Source organism: Neoarius graeffei, chromosome 7, assembly GCF_027579695.1.
Source record: "Neoarius graeffei isolate fNeoGra1 chromosome 7, fNeoGra1.pri, whole genome shotgun sequence".
Lineage (NCBI taxonomy): Eukaryota > Metazoa > Chordata > Actinopteri > Siluriformes > Ariidae > Neoarius > Neoarius graeffei.
Window position 1 is genome coordinate 35576728 of NC_083575.1, and position 27405 is coordinate 35604132.

General features: G+C 40.8%; 1 protein-coding gene across 1 annotated transcript; it reads right to left on the minus strand.

Annotated features, from left to right (window-relative positions):
• Positions 1-627: 627 nt before the first annotated feature.
• Positions 628-27069, minus strand: yipf3 (Yip1 domain family, member 3). Its single transcript, XM_060925561.1, has 9 exons — positions 26783-27069; positions 16438-16647; positions 10811-10917; positions 10687-10732; positions 10426-10518; positions 8591-8722; positions 8388-8501; positions 5914-6037; positions 628-2405 (listed from the first exon to the last, which is right to left on the minus strand). The coding sequence occupies exons 1-9, from the start codon at positions 26855-26857 to the stop codon at positions 2275-2277; spliced, it is 1032 nt and encodes a 343-aa protein (XP_060781544.1). The 5' UTR covers positions 26858-27069; the 3' UTR covers positions 628-2274.
• Positions 27070-27405: the final 336 nt, after the last annotated feature.

Sequence of the window (27405 nt, forward strand, 5' to 3'; positions counted from 1 at the left end):
CATTGATTGAAAACACCTGACTCTAATTTCACCTTCAAATTAACTGCTAATCCTAGAGGTTCACATACTTTTGCCACTCACATATGTAATATTGGATCATTTTCCTCAATAAATAAATGACCAAGTATAATATTTTTGTCTCATGTGTTTAACTGGGTTCTCTTTATCTAATTTTAGGACTTGTGTGAAAATCTGATGTTTTAGGTCATATTTATGCAGAAATATGGAAAATTCTAAAGGGTTCACAAACTTTCAAGCACGACTGTACATCACAGCTCACATTAAGAGGTAATGAATGAAGTAATTTCAGATCTCCACTTCCTGTGTAACTTAGAGATGCCATGATGGCTGGAATCAGTAGTTTCAATAAACTTCAGCATGACCATAAAACATGTCACAGTGAGCAGCAACAATCATGTCATGCCACTGATAAACTGACTATTTTGTTGGTGAGACAACAGCCAGTGAATTTTACTTACAGTAGGTCAAACATATCACAATCAGTCTGAATGATTACCGAGTTCTTAAATGACCACCGAATTGTAAACACAACATGGAGTTTCTACTGGAATATGAACTTGTAACACTCAGACACTGTACTCCAAGTTTCTGAATTCTCAACATGAAAGAACTTAAATTTTTTTAATACATTTTTATTCTAAATTTCTGTACAACAACCCTATAAATACAAAGACCACATCAAAGACAAAATAATGAACACGTGAATCCATAATCTCACACCCACAGTTCCTTCAGGTAGTCTAAGGAGGAGTGAGTACATGACCATTCAAATAAAACTGATATAAAAAAAAAAATTTATCCAAAGAAATTCATAAATACATGATCACTGCATACCTGCACTAAGAAACTGCTCCTACTAAATTCATTTAGGCCCAAAGTACAATAAGAAAACTGACCATAAAAATTTCTGCTTGAGGGGAGAAAAAAAAAAAGCTTAAATTTGGTGGCAAGCCATTGTGACAATCTAGCATTTCTCACTTTCTTAGTTATGTTCCATATCTCTAGTATTAATCAAATTTAGGATTTTTGAAAAAGCAGAAAGTTGCAAAGTTCATAAAAACAATATGTAAAAATCTTTTCCACCAACACATTATCTTTGACCCAATAAAAAGTATTTAAAAAAAAAAAATCCCCAGACAGTTTTACAGATTTCATTATCAGTGGACCACCAAGATCTGCAGAATATTAAATTTGCAATATAAGCACAAGTAGATTTATCAAGATATCACTTCATGGTGGATTTAGAATTCTCTAGAAGATTTATCCTCAACCAAATATCCGTTTTTATAAAATAAATGAGAGGTTTGTCAGCCAGAAATGAAAACTATGCATGTAAAAACTATACAAATATCCAGGATCTTCAGCTAGAACGACTAAATGTCTCAATTCATTTACAACTGCATATGTATAATCCAATTAAATTTAAAAGTTACATCTATTCAAGGTGCAAGGTCAAGGATTTTTATTTCCAACAGAATTAATATTGTAATAAATAGCCTTGTCCGAACAAGAGTCATATTTGCAATAATAGCATCTCCTTATTTTGAAAGTATTTCTCAAAAAGTCTCACAGTTTGAAAAAGGTCCAATATTAGACGAGATGGTGTTAAAGGCCAAGTTCCTGCCTCTACTTTATACTTTTTAAATGAATGTGAAAATGGTGATGCATCACTCAGATGAGGCAAAGTTCAGGGCACGTTATTTTTTATATTTATATTATTACTTTTTTTAATTTTATTTTTTTAATTCACAATGCTTCTTGCACTTTTAGGCACCTTTGTAGGTCTTTGTATGTGTATTGTATGTTCTGTGTTGTGGCTGTAGCATGGGTGAATGGCCCAGAACAAATTTCTCACTTTGTGAGACCATAAAGTTAATCTTGAATCTTGTTACTTACATCAGTGAGTGTTTTAGTGTTGTCATTTTATACATATAATTATGTCCAATGCCAATAATAGCAACTGGGAGCCAGTGTTCCTATTGCCCAACAGATGATCTTAGGGAACTATTCTAGTTGACTTATGTGCAGTGATGATGGGGAATGATTTGGCAAACTTTTTTGTTGAAGACTATTCAGGTCAAGATCAAATTATGCCACGATATGACCATAACTTATGTCGGTCATCATGTCATAGTTAATCGACACCTTAGCTGAGGTGCTAGATATGAACTCCCTTTGTTACTCTCCTGTGCCCAGTTCATTTACACACAAACCAGTTTCCTTGTCCAAAGTGAAAAACATCAGAACAAGTGATTACTGGGAGTGTAGGATCGCAGTCACAGATTTCACTGTGGAATTCACAACAGCAGTGACCACGTTCGGGACGTCTCTGGCCACTCTCTGAATGGGGGGAACATTGGGTCCTTCTAGGGTGTCCAAGATACCTTCAGGGAAAAAAATAATAATAATAAAGCCATGCTCTCTTAATCATCTAATATTACTGAAGAATAACAACAGTCGAATACAATACACCTATACCGTATATGAAACGACACTGCATCAGCACATCAGTTCTGTTCTCAATAACTGTGTTGTTAAACGAACAAGACGTAGGTTTCCCAAAAGTCTCTTAACACAAACAGCATCTTAACTAGGAAAGAGTGTGTTCATTGTGCTGCTCGCACTATCATTTAACGATGATCTTTGTGTTACAATGCTTTTGGGAAATTTGGCACAGGTTGGTATTGGTCAAACAGTTTATTTTTTTTGCAGTCCGGTTTCCATTAAATCCTGCGCTCTGATTGGCTGGTGAGCAGGTCCGTATCCTACAATACGGACCCCGGTTATGGACCTCTGGCGACTCGCTCGTTCACAACAACAAACGTAGCATTTTTTGTCAACATTTATCTTTTTTTTTTTTATAAGATTATCAAAAATCTTATAAATTTTTGCCAGCATCTCTCAGGAGAATAGCATTAATTTTACATCATGGATAGTGATAACGACAGTGTTCACAGCGAAAGCGAGTTTTACTACCCTGAGGAAGAAGAAACAAAAGAAAACATTTCAGGAGAAAGCTAAAAACCTCTAACTGTTGCTAACGCTGAGCAAAAACATGGCTGAATCCTGAATGACTCAATTTTGTATAAATAGGGGACTACATAGGTGGCAAAACGTTTTTTTTTCTTGCCATGGAAGTGCACTTGTATACCAAAAAGGAAGCCATTTGCATTACAGCCGTGAATGAGGATTCAAAATAACATTAATTTTACAGCATGGATAGTGATAACGACAGTGTTCACAGCGAAAGCGAGTTTTACTACCCTGAGGAAGAAGAAATAAAAGAAAAAACATTTCAGGAGAAAGATAAAAACCTCTAACTTGCTAACGCCGAGCAAAAACATGGCTGAATCCTGAATTAGGGATGGCGAAAACTAAAAAAAAAAAAATCTTGACCGACCACCGAGCCTCATTAACCGGTTAAAATCGGTTAACCCGAGTTTAAAATTCTCGAATTGGAATTATTAGAATCTATTCTAAATCTAACCGCAAGTATCCGCACATTCCGTCCCAGTCGCTGCCCTCCACTCACATTACCTTTTCTACAGCGCGAAACATTTAGTCAAACGCGGCACTGATGTCAAGGGGTTTGTATTGGAGCGGAGGACAAATGGCTCCAGCTTAGAGACATCGTGAGAAGCGTGAAATCCCTCCTCCTGGTCCTTCTCCACCCGGGTCTGTGTCTGCAGCCGTGTCAGCAAGGGGCACGCACTTTTGTTAAGTTGCAACTTGGCATTAAAAATATCAGTGTGAACATGTTCTCAATAAATTGCCGTCATTTTCTAAGCGGCAAGCTTTAGCTCAGTCACTACTGGTGCTTGCATTGAGTAGCCTATTGAAAACAATCCTATCATACACTTGTCCCATCTTAACTTTTCATTGAAGATGGGACGTTTTAGCGATACGGCCCCTGGTGTTTACAGTTAACTGCAGTAGGCTGTGTGTTGATATTGCATACTGCTACGGACTAGGCACTTTTCTTCGAAGTGAGCCACAGAGACCTCATACTGCAATTGTTTTCCAGCTACTGATATTACGGTTACATGGCTGCTAATTGTGCACAGCCATTGGGAATGGGATAGCTGGAGCTGAGCTGATTAGCCGCTAAGCTAATATAGTAACTGTCTGATGCTAAGTAACATCAGTGAGTAACCAGGTTTTAGTTCAGATCTTGTGTATTATTATTACATTGACATTAATATTCACCAGACTAATCAACCAGCGACTTTATTCATGCGCCGTGTTCTTGTTTCTTTGATGGTCAAGAATTTCCTTGATGTTACGTAGTAAAATGTAATCCAACACCGAGACTTTTCTTTCGCCGAGTGGCAGCTGTCTTCAACTGGGGCGGGAGGGCGGGACATGACTGAATGGGTGTTTCTGATTTGTCAGCTGTCGTCCTTACACCGCATGGCATGCCCCAAGCGTTTACAACACAGAATTCCAGGTTCTCCGCTCCAAAACGATTGATTTTTTTTCTTAACTGACAACCAAAAAAAAATTAACCTGTTGACGTTGATTCGGTCAACCATCGGTCATCAGTTAACATCCCTATCCTGAATGACTCAATTTTGTATAAATAGGGGACTACATAGGTGGCAAAATGTAGGGTTTTTTTTTCCCCCCCTGCCATGGAAGTGCACTTGTTTACCGAGGAGGAAGCAATTTGCATTACAGCTGTGAATGAGGATTCAAAATGGCGGCTCGGTTTTCCCTTTTGGGCGCTCTCGTTTTCTGTTAGAATTTGGTAAAGAAAAAAATAAATATTATTTACCAGCTTAAGGTCGGTCCGTATGGTGAAATACCGTGACCGAGGTCAGTATTCAAGGCCGAGGTCACGGTATTTCACCATACGGACCGACCTTAAGCTGGTAAAGAACACATACATACATATATACGGTAGTATACAGACATGTGTTTTACTGGGAAATACGCCACTTGTATTTTTCATACAAGCTACATCCGGGACATGGAGAACAAAAACCATGACATTTGTGTCACTCGTGAGGATATTGATGAATTGTTTTGATAAACAAATGTGTCTATATAATAAAAAGAAAAATCACACATTGGCTTTGAGTTCATCTTCTCGTGTTGAAAAACGCATATTTTTCATATGAAATACACCACAAATCTGAGTGACAGATTTCCCGATTTTTCACTCCGATGACGTCATTCCCGGTGTTTTCCCACTGTCTAGACGCGTGTTGTCAAAATAGCGAACTGTTTCATATTTAAAGTTCTTTTGATTAACTTGCATATTTTTTTGTGGATGTGTCTCTGTAATATAAAGAACATTACACGGTGGCGCGAAGATATGAAGTTTATCTGCTCGTGTTGAAAAATATCACTCGTAATGTATCCACTCAAAGATAAACTTCATATCTTCTTGCCACCATGTAATATCCTCCATCACCTCATTTAAAATATTCTTTTTATATTTATTATTGATAATACATCATGAGCATTGAGGTATTAAAAATTAGTACACATTTCTAGACATGAACATGAACAGAAAAAACCGGACATATAGCACTCTGATTGTTTTAGGCTGACAACTTTTCCAAAAATCTGTCCCAGTTATACGTTATATCCTTTAGACCACATAATTGTTTCTAAAAGTAGACTCAAGAATAGACTGAAGGTAAGAACTCTCATCACAAGGTAATAACAACAATAATGTCTTACTATTCACAAGAGACGATAATTTGGGGCACTGGGCTCCTTTCTTAAATGTTCTATAATAACACAAGTAGTATTCAGTATCCTAAATTAACTGAATGAGATCAAATGAAAGCTGAATATAGTGAACACTGAATAGGATTTGATTCCATGCAATTACTGTGAAGGATCAGACATTTCATTATCTATACGAGTCTACATATTTGTTACCTTCAACAATCTTGTGGTAGGCGAAATGCAGGTAGAGCAGGAAAAGCATGTGGAGCGCCGTCAGTGTGCCACACAAAACGAGACGAGGAGTTTTACCCACAGTACGGGAAATCAGCACAGCCACCTAAGAGAGAAAGTGAGGGGAGGAAAAGGAGAAAAAAAAAACATATGTTCAATTTGTTCCGAATGACTTGGTGCACTATGAAAATTTGAGTGAATTATCTCTCATTATTTTATCACTATATGTCTAGTCAAAATAAACTTTATTCACTGAAAGCAGCCGACATGTTACATGAGAACTCGTACTCTAAGTATACAGTAGTTCACTACTTAAAGAGGAAATCATAATTAAACACTGTTTGAGGTGTACGTGTTACAATTTAAAGTGAATGTAACGCCTCTAAACCCACTTTTTTCCCCTTGTACAAAGCAACAATCATTATGTTAATTGACCATGTGTTTTTGAACCATAGCTGATCCCAAAGGCTGTAAATTGAAGGAAAATCAATCAGATCAGCCGATTTTCATAGAATCTGCCAGGACTGAACTGGAAGATCCCGAAGGGGTGCATGACGTCACACGTGTAACAATTCGGGTATCAATTTTGTTCCCGTGCGCAGCAGTGGTTAGACCAGTCTCTATCTAGAATTACGTTTTGGAGAGAATTCTGATAGTGACTGGGATTCTTATCTGTCGGATGAAGGGGCAGATGATTATCAAGGATATTCTGGAGTAAATGGTTCCCTTTTCGAGCCCCCAAGATGAGAAACAGATGACCGTTCATTCAGTTCACGACAGTCCCACTCACCGCCAATAGTGCACCACCAGCCAGAGAGATTTGGAAACACGGATTGGTTTGTGTATTTTTATTCTAAGCTGGCCACTACAAAATATAGGGAAAATATTTACATGCACCTCAATAAATTCAGAAATAATCTTTAAAAACGTACACTTATTCAGTGTAATTACTAAAAGAAAATATGAAACAGGCGATTATTATATAGGAGAATCGACGAACTGTCCAAATATCAGATCAAATGTCATTTATTAAACAAATGCGTTTCTTTTTTGCTCCAATAATTCCCATATGGTCGTTCTGGTGGTGGTGGTGAACACTTGATGAATCAGATTTATCATTAGTAGACGACACGAAATCTGCCCGCTTCGTTTGCACAAACTTCACCCACTGTCGCTTTAGATTTGTCATTTCGTGAACTGAATGTCCTGTTGTATATGGATTTGAACATCCAAACACAACGCAGCGCTTTCCCATCGTTATTTTTGTAAAATTCCAACAACGATATCCAATTTCAGCGAGTAAACAAGCACAGAGTTAGATGAACCAAAATGACCCAGATAACCAGGGTTCCATGTGTGACGTCATACGAGATTAGCCCTGCGGCAAGGCTGCCTTGTTCCGGGATCCAGAAGCCTCAATTTATCGATAGTTTTGTGCTTGATGATAAAATTATTTTTTTTCCTCCTGCTTTATCAATTCATTTAGGTTGTTACTAATCATATATATTCATTTTAAAGCATTACAGAAAGGCATTACAAACACCTGAAGAGGTTTAAATGATTAATTTTAAAACCGAAGCCAGTAACTGATGTGGGAATTTCACTTTAAGACAAGGATTTTCAGACAAGAAAATCATAATTTGACATGGTTTGTGTTCCTGAATATAAATACCAACTGTACATCACCTGTATTTTTGGTTTTAAAGAACCTAGTCATTTTACATTCGAATGCTGCTATATAATCAGTTCTCCATTGTCTTTTCACACCACTACTGCATATTTAAATAATATTGGCTGGCTTTTTTCGTGGTATCTCTGCTATATTCCATTCAGCTAGCACGATATTGAACGAGTCTTTGACTCGTTCAATATCGTGCTAGCTGAATGGAATATAGCAGAGATACCACGAAAAAAGCCAGCCAATATTATTATTATTATACACATACACTCTTCCAGTTTTTCATTGACCATTGTTATGTTTTTCTCTTATAAATGTGCGTGAAGGATATCTAATGAAGTTTTGGTAGCCTTTCGGGTGTTCAACACGTCTTTCTCTGTCCCTGCGAACAAATAAATGCTTCTGCACAGCAGAAAGCTCTCTTATTAAATATTCGCATCAGCGCCAACGTGTGACGTCACATCTTGACAACCATGTAATATCAAACCATATTCGACACTCATTCTCCATTGGGTAGAGTGACGTAATACACGTAGGATAAGCGATACGCTAACAATATTGCAATTCTATCAAACCAAATGAATGAAACCCGCTAGAAGGGAATAGAACATGTTTTTATTCCGTTGAAAAGTCTGTTGCTTTTAAGAAGGGCCAGAAATGTGTGTGGTTTTTTTTTTTTTAACAGATTAACATTTGTAACATCTTGGTAAAATAAATAATTTGTCTTACTCTTGAGTCTCAACATGACCATTAAATTGACAAACTGGTTGTTTGTTACCATCCGAAGTGTAGAAAGTCCTCCTATTGCCAGCCATAGGATATAAAACAGGGAGTGAAAATGGACATTATAGGTGATGAAAAGGACCACGCAGTGGCCAAAGAGACCATAACCCTGCAAAACACAGTTTCAAATCATCAGACACACTTCCAGTGGGCCACCACACCTCAATCAAAACTCATTCGGCAGTGACTGTTACTCACTAGTAAAGACAACATCTGGAGCATGGTGATCTGAGAATTGCAAAGGTAAGCCAAGAAATAGATGAAGGATGATGTTCCAAGCCAGTAGCCAAAACATGTCCCAATGGCAGTTCCCATCAGAGTGCCCTCTCTCTGTTGTGAACATCATTAGTCAGTGTGGAAGAGGATGTAAATTGTCTAAAATCAGGGGTTTTCAAAGTGTGGGTGAGTCAGCCCCCCCTCAGAGAGCAAATAAACAACAGCGCCCCCCTCACAATTTTTATTGTTGCTATACTTAATGATCCATTCGTATTTTTAAAAAAAATGGTTGTTGTACACATTTTTATATTTTTTTCTTTTACACATTTTAAACATCTGTGCTTTTTAAAAAATTTTTTTTTTTTTTACACGTTTTAAACATCTCATAGCATCGTTAGCTAGCACCTCTTGGCAGACAACACACTGTGGCAGTGGAGCATCTTCAGATCCAGTCCATGAAAATCCAAACTTTAAATAATCGTGGTCATACTTCCTTCTTTTTTCAGTCCCCCCAGGATTCCGCGGGCCTTTTTTGTGATTGTTGCAGGCTAAAATGCCTGATGTTGCGGGGGTTTTCCAAAAAATTGCGATGAAAGTTGCGGTGTTTTTTAGGTTTTTGTTGCAATTACATTGCGGGAGGAAGTGAAAGTTGCGAGAAATTGTTGCGATTTTCTCTTTTTGTGATTAAAATTGAGTGATATGTTAAATATTAAGTTATTACCGAAAAACTATTGATTAAAAAAACAGACACTGAGAAATGGTCCTATAAACAACTTTACCAATATAAAAGATTACCAGGACTACAAAAATGCAGAAAAATAGGCTTTACTTATCCAAATGCACCTGTTGGTTCAAAAGTTAAAGTGCAGAGAACCTCACAGCACAACATGAAGTTACCTTAACATATAATATAAATGCCTCAGCTTTCATGTAAGAAAAAACTATTAATACTAGTACTGTGTGCAGGCAGTCTCTCCTGAAGACTAAAATAAACAATAATTATAAACTAATATAATAAATGGCTCAGGCTTCATAGAAGAAAAAAAACAATTTGAACAGAATCTCACAGTATGATGCTGAAGCTGCCTAAACAATGGAAAATAAAATACCATTTTGGCAAAAATGTTGACCTCCATTAATTTCTTGTATTAAGTAAAAAAAAAATAATGTAAAGTGCACACAGTCCTTCACTGTAAACATAACACACTTTCAGTAATAGAATTTAAGCCTATATAAACATTGTCTCGCACATGCAGTGTTGCCAGATACTGCTGATGTTTTCCAGTCCAAAATATGTTCAAAATCCACCAAAATGCACTTGAAACCGCCCAATCTGGCAACACTGCGCGCATGCTGCTTCTCTTGAACGTATACACGGAAGTAAGGCGGAAGGTAGTTTGTCGACGTCACCTAAAGACGACGCCAATGACTGGTCAAATTTGCGGGAAGGTTGCGGTGATTGGATATAATCACAACACCGCCCTGAATTCGCGGGGATTGGTTGAATTTGCAAATCGCAACATCGCGAAATCCTGGAGGGTCTGGTTTTTTGCTTGGCCCAGACTCTGTCTCCTCACTCACTGTAGCTTCAGGTACTAAAAATCAATCCATTTTGTCTCTGGCAAAGGCTAGCTGAAGTTCACTAAATGTCCGCAATAGTAACTTATTCTGGTTTATGTTTCCTCACGTTGCGCCCCCCCTGAAGAACTCTGGCACCCCCCAGGGGAGGCGTGCCCCACACTTTGAAAAGCCCTGGTCTAAATGCATGAACCGCAGATTTACACAGTAGTCTATGAAATGTACAGAGTTTTGCTCACTATAACAGTTCCAGAAGTCTTCATGCCATGAAGCAGGATGGCGACCAGAGTGAACACCAGCATCATTGGTCCATACAATTCCCCAGCAATTTTCTGTTGGATTGAATAATACACAGCAAGCAGAGCTCTCTCTCTCTCTAAGCCCTCCCCCTCTCTCTCCTATTTATATGCATTTTATAAGATTTGCCATGGTTTTAAAAAGCACAAAGATCAACCATTCAGAAAATTAGTTTCTGTTGAACAGCAATGGTAAAGACTTACCTGTGGAAAATTGATCATTCTGAGTGGAATCATTGATTCAATTAATCTGTGTAGAAATGTGATCGATCATCAGTGGAAATGCCTAAACACAACCACATGAAACATGAGCTGTTTTGGATTTTACCTGTTCCTCACTTGAATAGGCTCAACGTCAAAGTAAGGGCGGAGGATGTCGATGTTCGCGTACAGGTTAAAGGCTTTGGAGGCCTGCCGCTTGCCTGCTTTCCAAACCTGTATGAATTCATGGAATATCAGTCAGGTGGACAGTAACGAAGTACGTTTACTTGAGTACTGTACTTAAGTACACCGAGTATCTGTACTTTACTTGAGTATATTTTTTTTTTTGGAAACTTATGACTAACTTCACTACATTTGAAAGACAAATATCCTACTTTTTACTCCACTACATTTCTATCAAGGTCCTCATTACCATGAAGCAGCTTAGAAAATGTATGGGTTTTTTCCCCTTTTTTTTTTCTAAAACATGATTGGGTTTTTTTTCGCAGGGGACACAGACAGCCCATCCATAATCACTAGGGTCACGTCTCGTCCATAGACTGTATAAAATCAAGTTCAATTTCTCAGCGGCATTATTTGAACACACTCAGTTGATGGCAGAATGGAAGGAGGCGGTTCTTCTGGGGAATGCACGCACCCAGGGCTATACCTAGAACCCATGTTTCAGTTTTCTGAAAGGATTAAAGATTCATTTCATTTTAAATGTTTGCTGAAAACGAACCACATCACAGCCTCCAAAAACTCTCCGTCCAACCTGTGGAAGCATATTGAGGTCTATAAACATTTTATTCCAAGAGAAAGCTTGCAATGAAGTTGTCTGTGCTTTTAGAGCTAGCGATAATGTTGCAATCACTATACAGTCTGATTAGTCAAATGACTTTCTACGGGGGCGGCACGGTGGTGTAGTGGTTAGCGCTGTTGCCTCACAGCAAGAAGGTCCGGGTTCGAGCCCCGTGGCCGGCGAGGGCCTTTCTGTGTGGAGTTTGCATGTTCTCCCCGTGTCCGCGTGGGTTTCCTCCGGGTGCTCCGGTTTCCCCCACAGTCCAAAGACATGCAGGTTAGGCTAACTGGTGACTCTAAATTGACCGTAGGTGTGAATGGTTGTCTGTGTCCATGTGTCAGCCCTGTGATGACCTGGCGATTTCGCCCGTAGTCAGCTGGGATAGGCTCCAGCTTGCCTGCGACCCTGTAGAACAGGATAAAGCAGCTACAGATAATGAGATGAGACTTTCTACGGATTTGCCCACCAAGTTAACATTAGCCGTGGACAAGGCAATGGCAACACATAGCTAGTTAACTTGGACACTGTTAGTAAAGCCTCGGTCACAACCGGCCGTACATGCTCCTACGGCCGGTCTACGTGCAAAAAACGCAAGAAACGCACGGAGGGCGCGTGTGTGACGTGCTGATTTTCGAGCCGTAGACTGGCCGCAGAGGTTCTTTGTCATGTCAAACAAACTCTACGGGCGCTTACGTTTTTTTCAGGTTGCAAGACAAACTTACGGCCTCGTGTGTCTTTCGTACGATTTGCTGGTGTGAGGTTTGGGCAAAATGTCAATTTTTTTCGTATGTCGCACTTGCGGACTCCGCATGTGTGTCATGCGCCCCACATACGTAATTAGTGCGGCCAACACACGTTCAGCTATTTCGTACATCATCCATGCGTGTCGAGTAAGTCGGCCGTGCATTGGCTGTACGGCGAGAGGGCATCAATCGCACGAAAACTCGGGTATATAAAGCTGCAGGGGTGCCTATGGCCACTTGTACACGTAGACTTTGAGAGAAAATCCAATTTAATTTCACTGCTTCAATATGCCGAAGGCAAAAGGGAAGAGGAGGATAGAAAAGGTGTCGGAGACGGAGGAGAGAGAGGGGGGGTGACAGAGAGGACAAGGAGCAGTGAGGAGGAAGATCACGACGGTGGCCAGCAGGCCAGGAGTTTGTCGTACTCTTTCGGCGTAGCAGACGAGGAGAGGTTGGTAGATTTTTTTCCGTGCCAATCCTTGTTTCTACGACAAGACTTTGGACCTGTACAGCAACGCCATCCACAAACGGAAACTGACACAGGGCATTGCTACTGAACTACACACAACTGGTGAGTACTGACCTTCTAAATACTAATTATGGTGCTGTTTTGGCATTTTCTTAGTAAAAATCCAACGTCGTTCGTACGCACAACGTACAGATCGTGCGCAGTTCTTGCAACCTTCATCCGAAGCCTGCATGGAACACAGTCAGTACGATTAGTACACGTTTGAAGGACATTGGTCTTACAACTACGTGCGTTGGCTGTACGAATGAAGCGACAGCCGTACGTCCGAGCAGCCTCAGATTTCGTGCGTGGTACACAAGTTCGACTTCCAGGTTGTACGTTGGGTGCACGGTGATCTTACTCCTTCATGGTCACCACAACTATGTTCTCCACGAACAAAAAAAAAAAAAAAAAAAGCAGCAATTTGGGAAACGCCAAAAATTGCATGGCCAAAAAAAATCATACGTCCAGTTGTGACCGAGGCTTTAGCATGTAAAAACGGAGTTACGCTAACATGAATAACATTAACTTCTCTCAAGTCCTTTCAGAAATATGTTTCAGCATAATCTTGCCAAGTAAACAAAATATTAGAAATCTCTATTTTCTAGTAGCGTTAGCTACCCAATATGATTGAGTTTGAAAAAAGTTTGCTAGCATGTCAGGTGGCGTTTCACTGACTAGCTAGCTTAATGTTAAACCACCATGATGGCACAGCACGCGTTCATTTTGTGAATTCACATTTCTGTCTTTGGTAACGGTGTTAGGTTTTGTAAGCGTTGGGGCAATAATATAACAATGTGTTGACAGAAAATGTAATTTTAATACTAGAGTATTTTTAAAAGCAAGTACTTCAGTACTTTAACTTAAGTAAAAATTTTACTGAACACCTTTCACTTGTATCGGAGTCGCATATGACCAGTAGGATCTGTACTTGGACTTAAATAATGAAGTTGGGTACTTTGTCCACCTTTGGTCAGGTGCTTATATATTCAGATCACTAACAGAAACCCACAGTAGGTCTATGTTTCTATACTCTTTTTATAAGCTAACTGAGTAGTGACTGAAGACGGTTTAATTACATACTAAACATTTAATTATTTGCTGAAGGTGAGGTGACTATTGGTGAATAATAATGGAGATGAAGTCGAGGTTATTCACCAAGCCTGAGGCAGATAATTGTTTTAGTATAAATACACAGGTGATCATGTTAAAAAAAAAATTAAATTTTTTTTTCAAACTTCAAAAGTGGCATGCAAATGTAAAGGCACACGCAGGCTTGTATCGCTTATCTACACCAAGTCACATAAAATACTTTGTTCTGAAACAGATAAAATAAATCACAATTCCACCTTCCCTTTGAATAGTTTTAGACCAAACTTCATAGCATCTTTAGTGCTTTTCGGAACAGCGGTTTCTTTCATAAGTTGAAATTCTTTCCTCATTTACGGTGACGAAGTGATTCGCAGCCATTTTGCGGAGTCGCTTGAGGTGATTGGTCGAGAGATTCAGACTATTTCTCAATAATCAGCGCACACGATTTCCTATAATCACCTCTGTATTTAAACTCCAACAAGATAGTCAAGTTATCTGTAAAAAAAAAAAAAAAAAAAACACAAAATTTTTCAAGAAAAACTTGTTTTGCAAGACGAGTCAGAGTTCTATCACGTTTTAATTTTCCAGACATCATAGGAAGAAGAAAGTTATGTTCTCTAATTCATTATTTATTTTCAATGATATTGTGAAATGGACTGATGTTCACTTTGCATGTAAAACCGTTACCTAAATTATAGATAGAAAATGAATTATAAGTTTATAATGCCCTTAATGTCCTCATACCATTTAGTCTGGATTAGTGTTGCGGGACTCGAGACTGGTCTCAAACCCACTTTTTGAAGGTCTCCGTCTTGTCTTGGAATCGACCACGTTTTTACTCGGTCTTGTCCCAGTCTCAGACAGAGGACTTGGGATTTTATTTCAAGACCACAACAGTGGAGTTATTTTACGAAATTGTCTGTGTACTGTCTGATTTATTTGTTAACATTACTGTGACCGAGTGTAAAGTTTTCTGCTTCAAATGCGACCAATAACATGACTCGCTGCTAATTTGACATTTTTCTTCCTGTTAACGGCTGTTACCCCTGCCCGCCCTCCTTCACACGCGCGCGTGCGCGCACACAGGTCTGGTCCTGGTCTTGACTCGGTCTCGCCCTGCCTTGACCTGGACTTGATCTCAACCCCTCAAAGTCTTGGTCTCGGTTTAGGTGGTCTTGCCTACAACACGACTATGGATGCCAATTAACCACATTGTGTATTTGCTATAATAATACTCAAGCCTGTTACCTGTGCCCAGGTCAGACAGCAAAAAGATGCATGCTGCGACCTGCAAAACAGGCCCAAACCATGATACTACCACCACCACGTTTCCCAGATGGGATAAGGTTCTTATGCTGGAATGCAGCGTTTTCCTTTCTCCAAACATAACGCTTCTCATTTAAACCAAAAAGTTCTATTTTGGTCTCATCCGTCCACAAAACATTTTTCCAATAGCCTTCTGGCTTGTCCACATGATCTTTAGCAAACTGCAGACGAGCAGCAATGTTCTTTTTGGAGAGCAGTGGCTTTCTCCTTGCAACCCTGCCATGCTCACCATTGTTGTTCAGTGTTCTCCTGATGGTGGACTCATGAACATTAGCCAATGTGAGAGAGGCCTTCAGTTGCTTAGAAGTTACCCTGGGGTCCTTTGTGACCCCGCCGACTATTACACGCCTTGCTCTTGAAGTGATCTTTGTTGGTCGACCACTCCTGGGGAGGGTAACAATGGTCTTGAATTTCCTCCATTTGTACACAATCTGTCTGACTGTGGATTGGTGGAGTTCAAACTCTTTAGAGATGGTTTTGCAACCTTTTCCAGCCTGATGAGCATCAATAATGCTTTTTCTGAGGTCCTCAGAAATTTCCTTTGTTCGTGCCATGATACACTTCCACAAACGTGTTATGAAGATCAGACTTTGATAGATCCCTGTTCTTTAAATAAAACAGGGTGCCCACTCACACCTGATTGTCATCCCATTGATTGAAAACACCTGACTCTAATTTCACCTTCAAATTAACTGCTAATCCTAGAGGTTCACATACTTTTGCCACTCACAGATATGTAATATTGGATCATTTTCCTCAATAAATAAATGACCAAGCATAATATTTTTGTCTCATTTGTTTAACTGGGTTCTCTTTATCTACTTTTAGGACTTTTGTGAAAATCTGATGATGTTTTAGGTCATATTTATGCAGAAATATAGAAAACTCTAAAGGGTTCACAAACTTTCCAGCACCACTGTAGACAAGAGTAGTTAAACTAGTTGCAGCCTGCCATCTGACCTGGGCATAACTTAACAGCAAACCACAGCCATTGTCGGGGGGGACTTCTGAAAATGAGATCACAGCCTGAAATGAATTTTCACATTTCTGAACGTTTACGGCACGCTGTCTTAAATTCAACGTTGAAAAATTAACAAGAACTGGTTTCATTTTGAGAGTTATATAGACTGCAGTCATGGAATCACATATCAGCTATGTGTATGTACAGCTTAATACAGCGTATCCTTTTGAACCACTTGGATAGCAAGAAGACGACAGCAGATTAATAACCTGTATACCGTAATCAGCATAAAACTATCATGCTACACGACGTGGCTGCTGACCTCATCAGCGACTTGTCTTCCTAACTGGCCTTTAAGGCCCTTCATGCCGAGGAACTCTCCATCTTCTCCGGCGTCATCCTCGGTAGCTGCAGCCTCGGCTGCCACCTCCTCCTCCTCCTTCATACGCTGGTGCATCTCTCCCATGTCCTCAAAGCTGGAGCCAGACGTGTCGTCCATGTTCTCCATGTCTATAACTGCCGAAGCACTGCCCTGAAGGGAAACAAAAATCAAAGCAAAGCACACAGAAACTCAGCTGAGCCAAACTGACTTTTGGGACAGTGGTTAGAACCAGAAGGTTTTGGGTTCGTATCCCAGGAGTCACAATTCATCCTCCTCCACACAGCCTGTATTAAGATTGTCTGTCTGCATTTTTCTTAAAGGGATAGTTCGGGATTTTTGACATGAATCTGTATGGCATCCCCATCAATAGTGTCGTGCAAACACACTGACTTACCCCTGACAGCATCCTGTGAGTCCAGTTCTTGTCCAGTTTTGGTCCAGACGAAAGTAGTCCTGCAAGTGTGTTGGGGTCACGAAAGTAAAACATTTTTCGTCTCAAAACAGTATGTGTTCAAAAGAGTGATATATTTGCATCACAAAACCGTTGCCAAATAAAAAGTCAGACCTCGAAATCGCTTGGCACTATTTTCTCTCCCTTCTTATCACTGCGCGCTGCCGCCAGGTGACAGCGAAACGCAGACCCACTAAGCTGGTGGGAGACCAAGGCTGCACTCTATCCACGGCTTACACACGTGATGGCACGGAGGATGTGTATAGTGGCAGCATCTGTCCCCCCAGAGAGGATCTTTTCAAAAGCAGGACAGATTATAACTGAGAGGAGAAATAGAATCAGAATTAACTAGTTAATTGCAGCAATTAAAGGAATAGGTAGGAAAAAGAAGGCGCAAAGACACCGCGCAGCGCCTGAAAACGGGTTTTCAGGCGCTGCGCACCCGTTTTCAGGCGCTGCGCGGTGTCTTTGCGCCTGCAGCGGTGCTTTGCCTGTGCTGTGGCTGAAAATAGTTCCAGATATAAATTGGTCTAGTAAATCCCTTCGTGTTAATTTGCATTGATATGTGTACTCGATGTGAATGTACAAGTCATGAGAAATAATTATAAAAAATCTTGAGTTATTTAATTCACTTTTGCAACGACAATGCTAGCTGGACACGCCAGCAACTAAGCTAAGCTAACCTGGGCGTTTATAGATCAGGACAATGGCTGGGTCGGCTACAAAACGCTTTGGCTCACTCATCCAACTCTAGGGACTGCAGGGACTGACTCAATTTCATTTGGGGGTAGCGTCTTCCTTTAAATCAAAAATAAAATCTCAGGAGCCGTTTGGGAGCCAAAAGAGCCGGCTCCCGAAAAAGAGCCGAAATTCCCATCACTAAAACAATGAATGAAACAGCCGTGGCTGTCACCTGGCGGCAGCGCGCAGTGATAAGAAGGGAGAGAAAATAGCGCCAAGCGATTTCGAGGTCTGACTTTTTATTTGGCAACGGTTTTGTGATGCAAATATATCACTCTTTTGAACACATACTGTTTTGAGAAGAAAAACGTTTTACTTTCGTGACCCCAACAAACTTGCCGGACTACTTTCGTCTGGACCAAAACTGGACAAGAACTGGACTCGCAGGATGCTGTCAGGGGTAAGTCAGTGTGTTTGCACGACACTATTGATGGGGATGCCATACAGATTCATGTCAAAAATCCCGAACTATCCTTTTAAGATCTAGGTCTCTTTGAACAATGGAAAATTTGGGGCAGCCATGGCCTGAAGGTTAGAGAAGCGACCTTGAGCCCAAAGGGTCGCCGGTTCAATGCTTGGGACCGGCAGGAAAAATGTGAAGGGAGTTGAGTGAGTGAACAGCACTTCCCCGTTCCTCTGTATCATGGCTGAAGTGCCCTGCTGTCTTATAGCTGCTCACTGCTCTGGGTGTGTGTGTTCACTGCTTCAGATAGGTTAAATGCAGAGGAGGAATTTCACTGTGCTTTAGTGTACATATGACACAGGTTTCTTCTTATGATAATATAATGCAATGTACTGCAAGTATTTATTATTATGAAAATTATTACTCCTCTATTTGCCCTAGGGCTGTGCGATATGGGAAAAAATGAATATCTCGATACATTTTCTCCATTTCACGATATACATCTCGATATATTTAAATCTCCTCTAAAGGACCCCATGAAATCTAACTTTTACTGTTTTCACTCCAATCCCTGCAGATTAAATAACATTCTTGGTTAACTTTACAGGTGGTTTTCAACAACACATTTTAAATTTTCATGTTGGTGATTAATCACAATTGAATTGAAATGAGACTATTTTTATTCAACAAAGATGTGGCACAAACTGCAAAAACAATCTTGAAAATTGCAACAAAGGGGCAATACAATACAGAGCTGCTCAAATCAATAAAGTGCAAGCTCAACACTGAGAGACATTTAGCCTAAATAAGAAAAGTGCTCATTCATTAAATTTAAAAAAATAGATCTCCAAGCTATTAACCTGACTACTGAGAACCACTGGAACATTCACAATAGAGAGATCGAGGGAGAGAAGAGAGAGATCTGCAAAACATCATTTCTCTCTTTGCACACTTTTGAACTGAATGTTTTCTGGCTCTGCCTCTCAGATGTGTATAATTCCGGCTGCTGCCTTTCATGATGACAGGGTTTTTTTTGCACACTTTACAAACTGGCATTTGCTGTTCCACGTCCTCCTCGCTTTATCCAAAAAATGCCGGATGACTGACCCCTTACTAGTCCTTTTAGGAACCAATTCGTCCGCTTCCATTTTTAATTTGTCGCTGAAATTGACAGAGCTTACACGGTAGCCTATACAACACCAGCGATTGCACGAACTGAGTCAGCGCTGTAAACCGGAACCAGGAAATCTTCCCGCCGGCAGTGTTGCCAGATACTGCTGACGTTTTCCAGCCCAAAATATGTTCAAAACCTGTCAAAACGCACTTAAAACCGCCCAATCTGGCAACACAACCGAAACTAGAAAATCTTCCCGGAAGTTCCTTTCAGCACCGAGATGTCGCCCGGGATTGGTTGGCAAGTGCATGACGTTATTGTTTTCTTTACCCTTAGGCAGCTTCTCACGTTACTGCCTGAGGGACAGGGAGAAAACCACCAGGAAATGTTTTAAACAAACACGAAACGAACGCAAGTCGGAAGATGACCATAAAATACTCGATAGTTACGATATAATAATTTTATGTATCGCACAGAATTTTCGGCGATATATCGAGTATATTCGATATATCGCACAGCCCTAATTTGCCCACGAACCTTAAAGGAGATACGCAGAGCCATGGCCTCACTTTTTGTTTATAAATGCCTGGAGACCTCAAGAATGGCACAGGAATAGTTTTAAGCGTTAACAGTAAATCTAATATAGTAATTTTTACGATTAAAGTGATTCATATAGGTAGCGGTCTGAGTGAATGACCTTGACATCTGCGACGTCACAACAGGAAGTCTCTCGGTCTCATAGCCATTTCTGCGAGACACAAACACAGCTGACCGCAACTCCGAGCCTCCATTTTGAGCCAATTTATCACCATGCCACGTAGATGTGTTGCTGGCAGGTGCAGCAACACAACAGAAGGTGGATTTACGTTGCATTCATGGCCCAAGAATGTTCAAACTGCAAAGATCTGGACGCGTTTTGCGAGAAGTTCACAGGCACATTGGGCGCCTACAAAGTGGTCTCTCCTCTACATGTTTTACTGAAGACTCTTACAAGACCTCTGATCTGTTGAGGAGCGTTGGCTATAAGCCCGTATTGAAAGAGGGTGCAGTACCAACAATTAAAGGAAAAGAAAACTGCAAGAAAAGGAAAGCAAGTTCAGTTGCACCAGTTCTCCTGGAGCGTGAGCCGAGGGTTGTTGGTAAAACCTGGGACAGGACGGGACACATTATTGCTCGGGCAGTGACCTCCCCATGGTTGTTGCTAAAACCGGTGACGTCCCATCCTGGGTTTCAGTAACTGCCTGAGTAATGGCGGAGTACTCCATATGGAGAATAAGTGGACCAGCCGTCTGATTTCTCCGCTGGATATGATTGCTTCAGCAGCAATACCTCGCCCTTTACGTGGAAGTGAATGAACGGAGAACTGAAAGTCAGATTGTTTCGAAACAATTGGCCACAAGGTCGGCTTTCAAGAAGCGAGAACACAGATGGGTAAGCTCCGACTCTCATTTGGATACAAACTACTTGTCGCTTACCTGCATTTAGATTAATACATGTAACTTGTATCGTGTGTTTAAGTTACCGGTATAAAATTTAATTTGCTTCAAAATGTGATTCTCAGTTCATCTGATTATTTAATTAGCCTTTTACATTTTATCAGTGAAAATGCATCCATGTACATGTATGTTGCATAAGTTATAACACCTATGCTGTTTTAATGGGAGTCAACCCCAGGGGCGTAGCTAGGATTTTTCGGGGGGGGGGGGGTCACACACTGACTGGCAGCCTGAGTACATTATGTAACAAAAAATAATTATCATTGCTAGTTTTAGGTAGCTTAGAAACCGGCTCTTCCATTATTGCTTTCTTCCACGTTTTCTTGATGTTGTGTTCTAGAAACGGCACACTAAGGCTACATCCACATGACAACGGCAACGAGATTTTTTTTTTTTTAAATATCGCGTCCACATGGGCAACGGATCAGTAAAATATCAGGTTCATATGGCAACGCAACACTTGCTGAAAACGATGCAATACACATGCCACACCACTACGTCTGCTGTAAGACGGTCCCATCGGAGACACCAGAACAATAGAAGTAGACGCATGCGCATAACTGCGTATGCGCACAGTGACTGTCACTGTCACACACTTTCTCACTCCCTATCCTATGGATATAGTCCCTTTAAATCACGTGCTTGTTTTTTGAATGGAGACGCGGAAAGAATGGGGGTAGATCGAAGCCGGCACGCCAACATTCTGATATCCTCCAGAATTCTTTAATGGTCCGGAATAAACATCTGAAGGGGTGAGATCGCGCCTTCTTTTTCCCCCCTTATTTTTGCTGGCAGGATTGACTCTGCCCTAAGGGCTATTCTCTCACTCTCTCTCACTTTGCACCATTACACAATAAATATTCACAGTGAAAATATTTTGTAAGCGCGTTTCATGAACCAAGTTCTAGGATTTGTTGACAACTCACATCGAGTTCATTACACTTCTGCCCGGCGTGAAGCACGTGGTTGTGACGTCATCATAAACAAATCCGTTCTACTCATCCAGACGACTTCGCAACGGCTCCGTTGCCAGATTTTTTTCACTCTGGAACCCGTTCTCAAAAGATTTCGTTTTGGGGCACCCAAAACGCCGGTGCCGTGTGGATGCCAGGCCGAAACGATAAACAATTTTATCAGATTCACCTGAATCCGTTGCCATGTGGACAAGGCCTCAAATGCCGCTTTTCCACTACAAACGCGGCTGAGTTGGGCTGAGCCGTGCCGTGCTGAGTTGGGCTGAGTCGAGCTGAGTGGGGCTATTGGAGTTGCATTTCGACTACAATCGCACTGAACCGTGCTGGCTGGAAGTGGGTGGACACATTGGGTGGAGTTAGCGAAAGTGGGTGGACGTCACGTGATGTCGTTAAGCGGCGCAAACAGTGACATCAGTGATCTTTTAAGCGGTAGTCTCACGACCCGGAGAGTAAACAATAAACATGGAGGACATGGAGTCGTTAGTGTTGCTGGTCTTGGTGCTGTGGCTTGTTGTCACCGACAACGCCAACAGATACTGGCAAGAGCGTATAGATGAGGCGAGGGCATAAGGCTTCAGAAATTCTCGTAATTCGTAATTCTTCTTCTTCCGGGTTTACAGATCCCAGCGTGCTCGCGGGGCGTGTGTGGGCATGTCCTCCTCACCAATCAGTGCACAGGGGAGTGTCTGCTCACGCCCCCAGCCTCACTCAGCTCGGTTTGGCTCGCTTCAGCCCCACTCCAAAACCATGCGAGTTTTGGGTGCTAAGCAGGGCTGAAGCGAGCTAAAGTGAGCTGAAAAAGGGTAGTGGAAAAGGGCCAAAATTTAGCTTCGAAGCCACAAAATGCAACTTTGATGGAAAAAAAAAAAAAATACATAAGTTGCTTACCTCGCTTCACATCGAAAGAAGGAGGGAAGTTTAGCTTGTTTTGACATGGCGAATTATTAACACAAGGAAATACTCGTAATTCGCAACTAAAAAGACTGCAGCTACACTGGCAGCTTGACCACGCTTTCTAGTGCGATTGTGTTGCATTTGGGCAGAACTGGGTTTTCGTGCCCAAACCACAGGAAGTCCATACAAAGTTATAGAAACCCGAATGAGGCTGCGGTGACAAATCTAGTTTATTAAAAAAAAAAAAAAATTAGAAAAATTGCAGTGGGTGCTTTTCTAATATTCTTATGTGGCTATTGAAAAAAATGTATGGTCCAACCAAGGGGGGGGGTCACGGGCACCCCCCCAGCTACACCCCTGAACCCACAATCAATGAAGTCAAATCAGTCTTAGTTGAGCAAGTCAGTAACGGTATTTCTTACTTTCACCATAATTTTTTATTGATATGACTCTAGTCTATAGCTGTAAAAGGCCTTGGCCTTAAAACCAGTCCCCGCTGTGACGTCACACACTCAGGGCTGGCTGGCTCAGCTCAAATGCCAACTTTGCGGTTGATTTTAACTCTCAAATATACATCTTTTATTCCTATTTATGCAGCATACAAGAGTCAAGGATAAATATACTATCCACTCAGAAATGTATTTAAAAATAAAGGTTCTGTGCATCTCCTGCCTTGTCTGCGGTTGCTGTTATCAAAACATAATTAACTGAGATGCTGAAGAACAGATAAAAACTTTTAAACATCTGGGCTGTTTCATAATTTGATGTGGTCAAATGTGACAGGATTTCCATACTTGCCAACCCTCCCGATTTTAGCCTCCGTCTCCCGCCTCCCGATCATATTTGTTAAAAACTGGATAATCTCCCGGTTTGGGGAAACCCCTACCGCCAAGTTAAAAATACTCCCGATTACATCCAACCAGAATCGTATGAGAAACACTGCTGACATTTAACTGATTCTTAACCAATCAACGAACAGAACGACAGTCACTTCCGTGATGTAGGATTCACCCAGGCTGTCCGACATTTTTTACAAGCAGTCATTCATCATGGCCACTAAACCCAATACCAAACGGCAAAAATATGAATGCAAATACCAGGTTGCACGGGAGAATGAATTTCCATGGATAAGCAAATGTTCGACGAGCCAGACCGACACATTTTGCAAGGCAAGACTACAAAGCGATTCATTTATCCCAATTATTCAATTATCCCAATCTTATGGGGGGTAAAAGCAGGTAAATTACATATTCTTCAAAACTACAATAGGTCATTCACACCCTTTTTTGTAAATTCTTAATGTTCTTATTTTTTAATTAAAAACAGTTGATCATTTGTACGTGTATATCACAAATACTTATGAGACATTGAAATTAGCTTAAGATTTATATTATGTTTTGTATTTTTTGTAGTAAGAAGTATAATTAAATTGCATATACAGTAGGATCTGCACCTCTGTATAAACAAAATATTTATCATATTGAAATGTTTAACGCTTGAGAATTTCTTTTTGCAGTTGTGTCGCAGAAATTTTAGCATCAGCCATGGTGGAAAAAATTATGCCAAATTATACCATTTCAGAAAAACTGTACAACTTCTAACGTGTTTAGTGAAATTTTGCATGACAGAATGTGTTTGGTGAGTGTATTTGAAGTGTGTGGTCGTGTCTTAGTGCCATTTTTAATTTATGTTTTTAAGCTTTAAGTGAAAGTTTACAAGTGAAATTATAAACATTCTTCTAAAGCATCACTTGTGTTATTTTCTGTGGGTCTCTGTATCTACACAATATTCAGGAATGAGATTTTTCAGCTAAAAATCTGATTTAAGACTTCCCTTTCATTGTTATTATATTAAAATTCAAGACATGTTATTTACCAGCTGGGAGGTCCGTATGGTGAAATACCGTGACCGAGGTCTTGAAAGTACTGAGCGAGGCCCTCTGGGCCGAGGTCATGGTATTTCACCATACGGACCGACCTTAAGCTGGTAAATAATATTAATTTTTTTCTTTACCAAATTCTAACAGAAAACGAGAGCGCCCGAAAGGGAAAACTGAGCCGAGCCGCCATTTTGAATCCTCATTCACGGCTGTAATGCAAATGGCTTCCTCCTCAGTATACAAGTGCACTTCCATGGCAGGAAAAAAAAACTACATTTTGCCGCCTATGTAGTCCCCTATTTATACAAAATTGAGTCATTCAGGATTCAGTCATGTTTTTGCTTGGCGTTAGCAACATATCATCATCTCATCTCATCATCTCTAGCCGCTTTATCCTTCTACAGGGTCGCAGGCAAGCTGGAGCCTATCCCAGCTGACTACGGGCGAAAGGCGGGGTACACCCTGGACAAGTCGCCAGGTCATCACAGGGCTTACACATAGACACAGACAACCATTCACACTCACATTCACACCTACGCTCAATTTAGAGTCACCAGTTAACCTAACCTGCATGTCTTTGGACTGTGGGGGAAACCGGAGCACCCGGAGGAAACCCACACGGACACGGGGAGAACATGCAAACTCCACAAAGAAAGGCCCTCGCCGGCCACGGGGCTCGAACCCAGGACCTTCTTGCTGTGAGGCGACAGCGCTAACCACTACACCACCGTGCCGCAACAGTTAGAGGTTTTTAGCTTTCTCCTGAAATGTTTTATTTCTTCTTCCTCAGGGTAGTAAAACTCGCTTTCGCTGTGAACACTGTCATTATCGCTATCCATGCTGTAAAATTAATGCTATTCTCCTGAGAAATGCTGGCAAAAATTTACAAGATTTTTGATAAAAATCTTATAAATAAATCTTATTTAAAAAATGTTGGCAAAAATTCCTACTATGTTTGTTGTTGTTGTGAACGAGCGAGTCGCCAGAGGTCCATAACCGGGGTCCGTACCACAGGATACGGACCCGCTCGCCAGCCAATCAGAGCACAGGATTTGATTAAACCCGCACCACGAAAAAATTTTTAAAAAGAGTATTATTTCAGGGCGGCACGGTGGTGTAGTGGTTAGCGCTGTCGCCTCACAGCAAGAAGGTCCGGGTTCGAGCCCCGTGGCCGGCGAGGGCCTTTCTGTGCGGAGTTTGCATGTTCTCCCCGTGTCCGCGTGGGTTTCCTCCGGGTGCTCCGGTTTCCCCCACAGTCCAAAGACATGCAGGTTAGGTTAACTGGTGACTCTAAATTGAGCGTAGGTGTGAATGTGAGTGTGAATGGTTGTCTGTGTCTATGTGTCAGCCCTGTGATGACCTGGCGACTTGTCCAGGGTGTACCCCGCCTTTCGCCCGTAGTCAGCTGGGATAGGCTCCAGCTTGCCTGCGACACTGTAGAAGGATAAAGCGGCTACAGATAATGAGATGAGTATTATTTCAGACGTTTCACTCTGAGCTGAGCTCTCTCATGCCTGATACATGAATCCCAGAACCTATAGTAATTGATAGAAAAATATCAACAATTCAAAAACTCTAACTGTATAAATTTCAAATGGTTTCCAATTAATTGGATCCACTGTTTTTATCGTTTCAACCGCGCATCAGACCCTCATCCAATTGAAAATATGTCTTTCATGCACTTTTCTCCTCCATGAGAAAAGTGCATGAACTTTAATTCATTTTTTTATTTTTTCTTGTCCATAACATCTGGATTGTTGACATCTGGAATGTCAGTGTGCTTCGTCTGTTAGTCTGTGTTTATTTTATTTTCATTTTTTGGAATGCCTGTGTGCTTGTGTGTTAATATTGCATGTTCTATGTGGATGTTGTCTATGTATATTGAAACTTTTTTTGTTTTTTTTATTATTTGCTACTACCTTGGCCAGGACTCCCTGGAAGAAGAGATAATGTATCTCAATGGGACATTCCTAGTAAAATAAAGGATAAATAAAAAAATAAATAAATGAGAATTTTGAAAAGTTGGAAAGCATGGATTTCAATAAACCCCAAAACAACAGCTTGAACAACTTCAGCCACAGAATGTCGCCCAGACACAGGCCGAATCCCAAATACCTTTCCCCTGGACAAGTAGACTTGTGTCATCCCCTAGATAGTGAACATGTATAGGGAGGAGGGAGCCATTTGAGATTCGGAACAGTTTTTTCAGGACAATAACCCGTGTTTAAGGTTAAATAACAAATACACTCGCATTAAAATAACTTTATAAATCCTTTAACGAACATTTAACGCAGAGAAATCTTTAAATAAATAGATAGTGATTATTTGGTTACCTGAATCATAATGTTGTCATCAAAACCGCCCCACGGTTCCGTATTCGTGTTTTTGGCTCCTTCCGACGCCGACATTTTAGCTCCTGATGTAGCGACACTCCGACACAAACTTAAACAGCTGTACGACTACGATGTGACTACACAAAACCACAAACGCTCATTATATTCACTGCGGCAAATCCAGGGGTCGAGCCGGCCGTTCCTGCCCAAAACATTCAACAACATTCCACATCACACATGTGAAGCGAGCAGCAATAAGCCCTTCACTCGGACAGGAATCGACTCACTGCTTCGATTCTAAAGATTCAGATTCACTTGATTTGTCGTTCTAATCTTCTTCCAGTTTTATGGCGGTTGGCAACTCGCTTCAATGGTGCATTATCGCCCCCAGCTGGACTGGGGTGTGATACTTCAGTTTAAAACCTGTGTTCCTGAAGAAGCTAAATACATATTTGAAGCAGATTTCACCTGTACTTCTTTGCAGAATGTCCTCCAAGTTTAACACTAATTGTTTCCCTTGCAACTGTAAAATTAATCTTTGTCTTTCTTCCTGGTATTTAGGACATTGCAAAATAACATGCTCTGTAGACTCTGGGCTGCCACAGAAATCACAGTTTCCATCT